The sequence below is a fragment of the Nematolebias whitei genome, chromosome 14 (assembly GCF_014905685.2).
Source record: "Nematolebias whitei isolate Nwh7 chromosome 14, NemWhi1, whole genome shotgun sequence".
NCBI lineage: Eukaryota > Metazoa > Chordata > Actinopteri > Cyprinodontiformes > Rivulidae > Nematolebias > Nematolebias whitei.
In genome coordinates, this window is record NC_056511.1 from 23,686,303 (window position 1) to 23,697,057 (window position 10,755).

At 39.8% G+C, this 10,755-nt stretch overlaps 1 protein-coding gene across 1 annotated transcript in view; it reads left to right on the forward strand.

The window, feature by feature from the left end:
• Positions 1-10,755, forward strand: part of ryr1a (ryanodine receptor 1a (skeletal)) — a 110,711-nt gene that overhangs the window by 7,091 nt on the left and 92,865 nt on the right. Inside the window, exons 2-19 of the mRNA XM_037688014.1 lie at positions 547-666; positions 745-843; positions 2,119-2,193; positions 2,271-2,349; positions 2,438-2,550; positions 4,035-4,134; positions 4,218-4,314; positions 4,718-4,792; positions 4,871-5,027; positions 5,117-5,281; positions 7,427-7,548; positions 7,647-7,833; positions 7,938-8,073; positions 8,170-8,265; positions 9,185-9,303; positions 9,395-9,528; positions 9,615-9,856; positions 9,958-10,150. Coding sequence (XP_037543942.1) covers positions 547-666; positions 745-843; positions 2,119-2,193; positions 2,271-2,349; positions 2,438-2,550; positions 4,035-4,134; positions 4,218-4,314; positions 4,718-4,792; positions 4,871-5,027; positions 5,117-5,281; positions 7,427-7,548; positions 7,647-7,833; positions 7,938-8,073; positions 8,170-8,265; positions 9,185-9,303; positions 9,395-9,528; positions 9,615-9,856; positions 9,958-10,150 — 2,309 coding nt within the window. The remainder of the gene's footprint in view (positions 1-546; positions 667-744; positions 844-2,118; positions 2,194-2,270; positions 2,350-2,437; positions 2,551-4,034; positions 4,135-4,217; positions 4,315-4,717; positions 4,793-4,870; positions 5,028-5,116; positions 5,282-7,426; positions 7,549-7,646; positions 7,834-7,937; positions 8,074-8,169; positions 8,266-9,184; positions 9,304-9,394; positions 9,529-9,614; positions 9,857-9,957; positions 10,151-10,755) is intronic.

The window sequence follows — 10,755 nt, forward strand, 5'->3', positions numbered from 1 at the left end:
AAAAAAAACGAAGTCCAGATGACATGATTCAACCTTTTTTGTTGTTAATAACATGTACAGTTTTTTTTTTTTTTTTCTGTGATCACAACTTTACATGATTGATTTGATTTAAATAATTTCTGTATTACAACTGATTGCTTGGTTTGTAGACTAAATTACCGGTAGTATAAGTCTTAATGTCAGCCCTCACAAATATGTTACAGCGTTAATGTTTTTACTCATAAAATGTGAAATTGATATTGTTGCTTGTGTCTGCAGCTCATTATTATAAGACTAAACACAACTAAGACTTTTTTTAAAGCCAACATTAAGTTTAAACTGTTTTTTTCCTGCAAAACAAGAAAATATCAGAGACAGAGTAATATAACTGTAAACTTGTATTTATTCAACATTATTATTGCTTTTCAACAATAAGTGGGTACATTTGACCTTATTATTTAGCCTGAAGCTATTCTCATGTCCTTATGGTCAGGTTCCTATCAGATTCTTCTGCTTGGAGAGTTTTAAATTCCTCATGCACGCTCTTCTCTTGTCTTGTGTTTGTAGGACGACCAGGTGGTGCTTCAGTGCACGGCGTCGATCCTTAAAGAGCAGATCAAGTTGTGTTTGTCGTGTGAAGGGTTTGGGAATCGGCTGTGTTTCCTGGAAACCACCTCAAATGCTCAGGTACATGAAAGGACTCAACGTTTATTCATTTATTTTTGAATCTGTTTGCAAAGTTTTACTGGTTGTCCTGTGTTTCAGAATGTCCCTCCAGACCTCGCAATCTGCTGCTTCATTTTGGAGCAGTCTCTGTCTGTACGAGCGTTACAGGAGATGCTGTCCAACTCCTCCATGGACGAGGTGAGACTCTTTTCAGTTCATTTCAGCTTTACCGTGTTAAATTATACTGTAACTCTATTTTAATTGGCTTTAATAAAGCAGCACAATGTATTTTCCTATAAGTAAAATCTACTGTTTTTTATCTGATTTTATGGTAACATATCTAATGAAGGCAGTCGATTTGGACAAATGGGTAAGTCTGATCAGTGTTCCATGAATTTCTGTGCAATACTTTGTCTTGAATTCTCACTGTACCAAATCTATACCAGAGTTTTTTTTACTAACCTGGTTTGTGGTGTCAAAATATTTTAAATCAACACATGAATTGATGTAATAGGTCACTTTTGAAAATTGGGTTGCCACATCAAAATCCAAAATGGCTACTCCACTATTCGTGTACATGTAAACCTTGAAAGTTTTATAGGTTGAAAAATAAGCAACGTGCTGACTTCTATTTTGGTGTGTAACTTCATCTAGGCATAAAGAAAGTCCCTATCCCTGGGGTGTCCCTTGACCTTGGCCACTGCAGACTAATCTTTGGTCACCCCAGAAGAAATCCAAGTTGGCCACTGTCATATAATGTAAACTGGCCACCCCTGATCATTTGAGGAAACTATTTCTAGTATTTATATTGCTTAGAAGAATCGTTTCCTCAAATGGTTGGGGTGGCCAGTGGGGTGATGATCTATGGCGGCCAAGGCCACCATTGGCCACATTCTGGCTCCTCCATTGAGGCTGGTGGATGACAAAATTTCTCCCTCCACTCACCAAAATATATATATATATAAAAAAAACCTCCCTCTGTTCTTCTCCACAGTGTAGCTCCTACCCATTTGAACATCTTGCACCAAAAACATTAAGGTTTACTTCATTCTCTGTTCCATTCCAGTACAAAAAAACACTCATCTCCAAAACTACAAACATTCACCATTCAAACTTCTCAGCGATGGGGGACATCAGTGTACCACTTGTTATCTTAAAGAAATACCAGATGTAACTTCCTTCTTTGTCTTTTTAGAAAATGTTTTAGTTATGAGTTTTCTCAGTCTAATGTATTTTTAGTTGTTTGTTCAGTGACAAAGGCCACTTGCATGAAAAAACACTTATAACTTTAAAGTATTGTCATTTTTGAACTCTTGCTGATTTGCTTTCCTGATTTGATACTTTCCTTTTTACATTTACCTGTCACATGCCATCTCAATTGTAAAAAAAGATTGTTGCTTTTAGCTTATATTTATTTCATGACTGGAGTCTGTAACTGCACTGCTAAGGTCAATCATGCTTCAAACTTTTTAGTCATCACAAGGTGGAGGCAGCCGAACTCTGCTGTACGGACACGCCATTCTCCTGAAACACACTCACTCCAACATGGTGAGTGTATCAATCATTATTATTATTATTACTGTTCTGTAAAAGTGAAAATCCTAATTTGTGTTTTTTGTCTGAAGTATTTAAGCTGCCTGACCACATCTCGCTCACTGACAGACAAGCTGGCCTTTGATGTGGGCTTGCAGGAAGACTCCACAGGTTAGACTATGAAAGTTACTGCTCAGTGTGACCCCCACCTCCCCACACCAACATACAAATGTTTATTCTTAATTTTTGCTTGTCGTAGGTGAGGCCTGCTGGTGGACCATACATCCAGCATCCAAGCAAAGGTCTGAGGGTGAAAAGGTCAGGGTCGGAGATGACCTCATCCTCGTCAGTGCTTCTTCAGAACGATATCTGGTAATCATTACTGTTTAAACACATCATCAAAATAAACTTTGTAGGCACTTTTTGTCCCCCATTACAGCGCAAAGACAGGAACTGGAAATACCCTCCATCTGTCCTGTGAGAATGATAATTTGAAAAACAAGTGGCTGACTTTAATTTTGGTGTGTGGCTGCATCTAGGTACAAAAAAAAGGTCCCTAACAAAAAACTGAGTTGCCACGTCATTTGAGAAAACTATGCTTTCTAGTTTTTTATATTGTTTAAAAGTATAGTTTCCTGAAATGATTGGGGTGGCCAAAGACTGTTCTATGGTGACCAAGGCCACTGTTGGCTACCTGCTGGCTCCACCCCTGGTAGTGGTTAACATTTGTCCCTCCATTCGTCAGGATCCGTCATTTTGCACTGCCAAAGGAAAACCAAAATAAATAAATAAAAACTCCCTCTGTTATTCTACACAGTGTAACTCCTATATCTTAAGTTTCAATTTCAGTCTAAAAAAACACTCATCTCCAAATCTACATTTATGTTGGTGAAGATTCTCAGCCATCCAGGACAGGGTAAATCTCCAAAAATGTTTAAGAAACAAAACAACTGGACTTCTAATTCTTTCAGCTACAGAATAGAAGTCCAGTTGTTTAGTTTTTTAAACTTTTTTGGGGATTTAAAAAACATTTACTATTGAAACCCCTCAGTGACAGGGGGACATGTGTGTACGTCATTGGCGTCAGAAGCATTTATAATGTGAGGGGGGGACAAACTGGTGTGTGTGGGTGGGGGGTCCTCCCGGTCCTCCCCCAGAAATCTTTGAATAAAGTAGATGCCATTTCCTGCATTCTGGTGTATTTTAACGGGTTGTTAAACGTCTATGCTAACCTACATAAGTAAATACTTGATTCAATAACTATTTTAGAGAGTAACAATAAGTAGTCTGACCAACAGCTCTCCTTGTGTGAATAGAGCTCGCTCCGCTTCTGTCACGTATCCTAGCTGAAGCCATTGAAAACTGCCAGAACTAATGTAGCGCTAAGCTAGCAGCACGCAATACAGACACGTTGGATAAGATGCTACATAGCGCACCACTTCTCTCATACATCCTAACACCCCCCACTCCCATCAACAACTTCCAGCACTAATATGGCGCTACGCTAGCGCGCAAAACAGAGGTGTCTCCCCCTCCTTCCCCCATGAGCACCCTTCCAAGGCAGATGACGAAGGGGAAACACTACATGTGGTGGTGAGTTGTAGATAACCAGGAAAACCCAGAGTGGAATTTTAGTGGTTTGAATAGTCTCCTATTAATCAAGTGGAATGGATTAATTCACGAAGAAATAAAACCAGTGCTGGGTGAACTAATATTTCATGGTAAATGTGGGGTGTCCAAATTAATATTTTTTTAAATGTGAGGGGGTCACTTCCCCTTCACAAATAATTGTTGCAACGTGTACGCTTTTTTTTCTTTTAGTTTTTTACTAATTTTCCCACCTTTGCTCTTTTCAGCACCTCTCCTATGCCAGTGGGGACCTGATGGTAGATGCGTCTTTTATGCAAACCCTGTGGACCATGACACCCGTGATGTCTGGATGCGAACTCGCTGAAGGTCTGTCATTTGACTGTTTCCATGATGTCTTTCACAAAAAAAAAAACGCTTCAGTTCTTTTTAGCAATACTCTTGTTTTCTAGGTTTTCTGACTGGAGGTTATGTGCTCCGACTGTTTCATGGCCACATGGATGAGTGTTTGGCAATTCCAGGAGCTGATCAGGGGGACGACCAGCGCAGGTTACCTGTGTTTTTTATTGCAGTGCATGGAATTACTGATTATTTAGCTCTGTCTTGGTAGAACTTGGCTAAATTACCTGAATTGTTACGTAAATTGTTGTGAAACTGTGTCTGATTTTCTCTAAAGTTTAATGGTGATATAAAAACTGTCTCTAAACTCTAAAGCATTTCTGAGCTTAAAACTTTTTTTTTTAAGACAACAGAGATTAAGCTATGTGCTTATCCTTAGAACTGAGTTCTCAACTTATTATCAGCTCAAATAAATTGGGCAACATTAATTAAATCAAATTGATGGGTAAAAAACACATGAACAAAATAAAATGTGCTCAGATCTTGGATCCTAATCAAAATGTTTGTCATTTTTCAGTCTAAAGTACCCAGAGACTTGACGTTTTCTTTCCAGAGTTGCTCATTATGAAGGCGGTGCTGTGTGCAGTCACGCTCGATCCTTGTGGAGACTCGAGCCACTACGGATCGCGTGAGTGTCTCGTTTCTTTCTCACTTGCAGTGATTCTGAGATTTGCCTGGGCTTATTTATTTGACTTTATTTTGGTAGATGGAGCGGAGGTCACATTAAGTGGGGCCAGTCTTTCCGGATACGCCACATCACGACAGGAAGATACCTGTTCCTTGACGAGGAGAAAGGACTTCTGCTGGTTGACCCAGAAAAAGCCTATTCCAAGATGTCAGCTTTCTGCTTCAGAATTTCGAAGGTCGTTTTTATAAAAGGTCAACAGTATCAGCTTTGAGTAAAGATTTTGTAAAAGACATAAGTGACATATATTGGTGTTTCATACTGCAGGAAAAAATCGAAGTGACCCAGAAGCGAGACGTGGAGGGCATGGGCACACCTGAGATAAAATATGGAGAGTCCATGTGCTTCGTGCAGCATGTTTCTGCTGGTCTCTGGCTCACATATGCAGCTGTTGATGCCAAATCTGCTCGTCTAGGCCCTCTGAAAAGAAAGGTATATGGAATTACAGCTGAAGATAGAGACTGACCAATACAGGTTGTTCTAGCGATGTTACAAAAATGAAATCTAAGTTTCTCAATTATATTAAAACTTTTATTGGATGCAGCTGAAAATGACAAAGATTCTCAAGTTTGGAATTTAAAAAAAAAGCAAATTTCTTCTGTGACCTGGTCAGATCTTGATTTCAAGGCTTCAAAAATCACTTTTGGGTCAACAGATTGTCATGAAAGTAACTCAAAATTTAGAATTACTATTATTATTATTATTATTATTTACAAATTTACATTTTAATGAATCCTAGACATCTGCAGTGTGAATGTTGATCCCTGGACTCTAAGCCAAATGCGTAAACTCGCCTGTCTCACTGGTAGAGGATTGTAACACACCTAGTTGTTCTGATGCCTTTTTTCTTAGAAATCAGGGATGCAGATGACACATGGCTTCCAAAAGAGGGAAATACATTTAAACCCAAAACAGAGTTGGTCATGTTGTAATGAACGAGGGGGACCCGGAAATTCAATCATACACAGGAGTGAATGGGAAGTGAACTCCTGAGGAAGAAAATAACTGCAGAGTTTAATCATGGGTGGAGATGCTGAAGCTGTGATGATGTCAGAGGAAAGGGAGGTTTGGAGGGACGGAGGTACAGCCAGATCACGTGATACATGAGTGTAACCTGTAAGATCCGACAAACACTCCTCTTCAGGTTGTGGAGCTTGGTTCAAAGAACTCACCACTCCTTGAGTCCAGGGCCTGAGGTCGTGGTCAAAATACAGGCGTGGGTCATTCACAGAGAGACAGAAAAGGCAATACTTATCTGAGGGGTTTAGAGGAAATCGGTGGTCAGAAGGTAGAGTATAAGTAGAGGTCCAGATATTTGATGGGCAGAAGTTATCTGTCTTGGGCAAGGCAAAAAGGAGAAGAATCCATGGTCATGAAGTGGGTCAATAACAAGAGCAAGAAACAAGATAGGAGGATACTTCAGGCATGAGACAATCTGACAGGGAGGCAGAGAATGGGGAGTGTTTAAGAAGCGCAGCACACAGTGACATGTAGGAGGAGAAGGCAGCAGACCAAGATTTAAAGATGAAAATGTACCAGTGAAAGAGTGTGTGAAGTTAATGATGACCAGTGAACTAGTGAATACAGGGTGCAGTGGTGGGTACGGTAGTTACAGCCAGTTATGAGTCTTAGTGCACTGTGATAGACAGCGTCCAACATTGGCAGGGTGCTTGTAGGAGCGTTCATAAATAAATAAGTAAATAATGTCACCGTAGTCAATGGAGGGAAGGAAAGTCGCAGTTACAAGGCATTTCCTAGTGTTCAGAGTTAGACAGGATCTATTTCTGAAAAAAAACCCAAAAAAAACCCAGTTTAATTTTCTGTTTCTTTACCAAGTTTTCGACATGGAACTTGAAAGAGAGATGCAAATTGACCAAGATACTCAAGTATTTGTAGGAATCGATCAACTCAGTAGGAACACTATTCAAAGATAAAATCGAGGGAAGGACTGCTGGGACCGGCTTCATGTTTGAAAATAGCATCCCTTTGGTTTGTTGGCATTTATTACAAGTTTGAGACAGAACAAATCTGACTGCATGATGTCAAAAGCAAATTGCAAAAGATGGAAAACAACAACAGTTTTAGCTCAATAATAAACAACTGTGTTGTCAGTATAGAAATGTAAGGATGCATCAGGGATGATCTGACCTACCTGTAGATTGTGAAGAAGGTGGGTCCTTAGACTGAGCCTTGTGGTACACCATTGTTAACTGTTAAATATCTGGAAGAAGTACCATTATGTTGAACACATTGCCTCCGATCTTACCTTTTACCGAAGTTACCTCTATTTAACCATCTTTTTCTCTAAAATGACATGTAACTAATTCAATATAAATGGTTCTAAACATTGGCACACAAATCGAGTGATGCCGTGCTGCTGGCCTGGTGTCACATGCTTTACACTTTTACTGTCTTCACAGCGATAGCAGCACTCTCCTGACAATAAATGCAGCTGTATGCTAATGTGTTGCTCAGGCAAGGCCAGCAGTCAACACATCTGATAAAGCATCTGCTCTGTTTTGCATCAGTGTAGGATATCTGTTGATGTTTTAAGAGTGACCTTTGTTTATTTTTTAGGCTATACTCCATAAAGAAGGTCACATGGACGACGCGCTCACCGTCGCTCGTTCTCAAACTGAAGAGTCCCAAGCAGCCAGGATGATTTACAGCACAACAGGCCTCTTCAACCAGTTCATCAAGTAGATCTTCTGTTTTACTGTCACTAAGTCTCAGATAATAGACTTTTCCCCATTACAATTCATTTTGTTTGTCTTCACTGTTCTTTTCATGCCTCCAGAGGTCTAGATGCTTTAAGTGGGAAAAACAAATCCACCAATTCTCCATCTCTGCCGATGGACACAGTGGTGCTCTCACTACAGGATCTGATTTTTTACTTCAGACCTCCTGAGGAGGAACTAGAGCACGAGGACAAACAGTTTAAGCTTCGCTCTCTCAAGAACAGACAGAACCTGTTCCAGGAGGAGGTTGGTTGGCATTTTGAGACTTTATTGTGTGTGAAAAGAGCTGAAGTTTGAATCTCACTGTTGTGTGTAGTTTTTATTGTTAATTCTTTATTGTTCCGTTCTAGGGAATGATCACTTTGGTCCTGGACTGCATCGACCGGCTCAATGTGTATAACACTGCTGCCCACTTTTCAGAGTTTGCGGGGGAAGAAGCTGCAGAGTCGTGGAAAGAGATCGTAAATTTGCTGTACGAATTGTTAGGTTTGTGACTTTTGTGCTTTCAGACGTTGTGGAATGCGTTCTTGTTTTTGAATCTGCTGCATCACTCGTTTTTCCTGCTTCTCTGTCTGCGTGAAGCCTCACTGATCAGAGGAAATCGTGCTAACTGTGCCCTGTTCTGTGACAACCTCGACTGGCTGGTCAGTAAACTGGACCGACTGGAAGCATCGTCAGGTAGGACTGGAAGCACAGTTTGGTTTATTTTTGTCCAAAAGCAAACATTTATTCCACTGACATCCTCTGGCATGATAAATGTTGAAAGACTATTACAGAAAATCTAAACAGAGATAAAATACAATCTAGGATTGTGATACATCCTTGTTGTTTTTATACTCCTGTTAGGAATCTGCTCAAGATAATTTAACAAAATTTCATACACATATGTGTCATGGTTTGTGGTATGTTGAGACCTAAAAACAGACAGATGCCTGGATTCAAATCTTAATAAGGTAAACAGATTTTAATCTCCAAAACCAAACAAACACGCTGATGTGTCAGCCAGAACAAATTGCAAAATCTTGTGGCGAACCAACACGAGAGCGGAGCCAGGACAGACACACGAGGTGTATAATGCCTAACTAACGAACAAAACCAAACGCAGGACAATTAATGACAAAACTAATGAACAAAATCATGAACACTTAGCAGGGAAACAAACTGGAACAGGTGAGCGTGGACGGCACCGGAGTAGAAACAGGAGGGCAGGAAGCACAGAGGAACTCTGAGGAGCTGCCAATGAAAAGTCAAGAAATACTAAAGCTAAATGATAAATAAACCAAATGATAAATTAACTAAATGATAAATAAACCAAATGATAAATAAACCAAATGATAAATATCCTCACACTTATGCATCATCACTGGACAGAGTGTCTCATACATTTTTCATCTCCACATTCAAGGTCACAAATCAAGGTCAAAATTAAAAACAAGGTCTTAGCTTGTTTGGGTCATTGCTATGGATTTCTGTATAATAGTTTGGCGAATGTGCTGTATGTGATGCTCTTCTCTAAAAAACTTTTAGTCAACTATTTTTTATTTACGTATCATCAAAGCATAAATATTTATAATGTATGCTGTCATTTGTCTGATAGGAATCCTGGAGGTTCTGTATTGTGTTCTGATTGAGAGTCCAGAGGTGTTGAACATCATCCAGGAGAATCACATCAAATCGATCATTTCTCTTCTGGATAAGCATGGACGCAACCACAAGGTGAATAATATGCAATATTCATATCTTAACCTGATGATAAGAGAAAAATAATTACAGTCTTCATGGAGATGTCCTGATCACTTCCTGTCAGGTTTTGGATGTACTCTGCTCTCTGTGTGTGTGTAACGGGGTGGCTGTGCGGTCCAATCAGAACCTCATCACAGAGAATCTACTTCCTGGTCGTGACCTCCTGCTTCAAACCAACATTATCAACTATGTCACCAGGTGAGTCGATGTGTTTGAAACTGCAGACGTTTTCTAATTTAAACAGCTTCTCTAAGTCGGGCTTTTATTTTGTAACCCCTCGTCAGCATGAGACCCAACATTTTCCTCGGAACCTGTGAAGGATCCACTCAGTACAAGAAGTGGTATTTTGAGGTGATGGTTGACCACGTGGAGCCGTTTCTTACCGCTCAGCCATATCACCTTCGTGTGGGTTGGGCTCTGACGGAGGGCTATAGCCCTTACCCTGGGGGTGGGGAGGGCTGGGGTGGAAACGGTGTTGGTGATGACCTCTACTCCTATGGCTTTGATGGGCTTTTCCTCTGGTCAGGTAAAGCAATATTTAATGAATTCATATTTTCCATGAAATTGATTTATCATCATTAGAGATTTAGTTTGTACAGAAAAGATGCTTCTTTTTAACATGGGCAGGACGTGTCCAGCGCCATGTTGCCTCCTCCAATCAACACCTGCTGGCAGCTGAGGACGTGATCAGCTGCTGTTTGGATTTAAGTGTGCCCAGCATCTCCTTCCGCATCAACGGACATCCGGTCCAGGGGATGTTTGAGAACTTCAACCTGGACGGCCTCTTCTTTCCAGTTGTCAGCTTCTCTGCGGGCGTGAAGTAGGACGTTAAAACAACAGATTTGAAAGCAGGCTTCTGTGGAAAGGGTCTGAACAATTATTGGCTTACATACTGAAGATATTTTGCTGACTATTTTTGATGAGGCTAATCTGAGCGAGGTTTGGACCAAAGTGGATTAAAATGGGTTTCTTGTGATTGACACCTCGTGTCTCAATAAGATTATGTGTATAAATAAGGGAAAGAAAACAACTCAAAACTTGCAACATTTCAGAGAGGTTCATATAAACAACATTTTATGAGCTCACATCAGTTGTGCATTACATGAATACTGTTGTCCTCCTTCATGGAACAAATATGGGGACCTGGAAATACCATCCATGTTATAAACATATACAGATGGCCTCCGGAAAGTATTCACAGCGCTTCACTTTTCCATATTTTGTTATTTTACAGCCTTAGTCCAAGTTGTATTAAACCAATCTCTTTCCTCAAAATTCTTTATATAATACCCCATTATGACAATGTAAACAAAGAGTTTTAGAGATTTTTGCAAATTTATTAAAAATAGAAAACTATTTTATAAAAATATAGAAATATTAAACTTAAATTTTTGCATGTATTTAATTAAAATTCAATATTAAAAA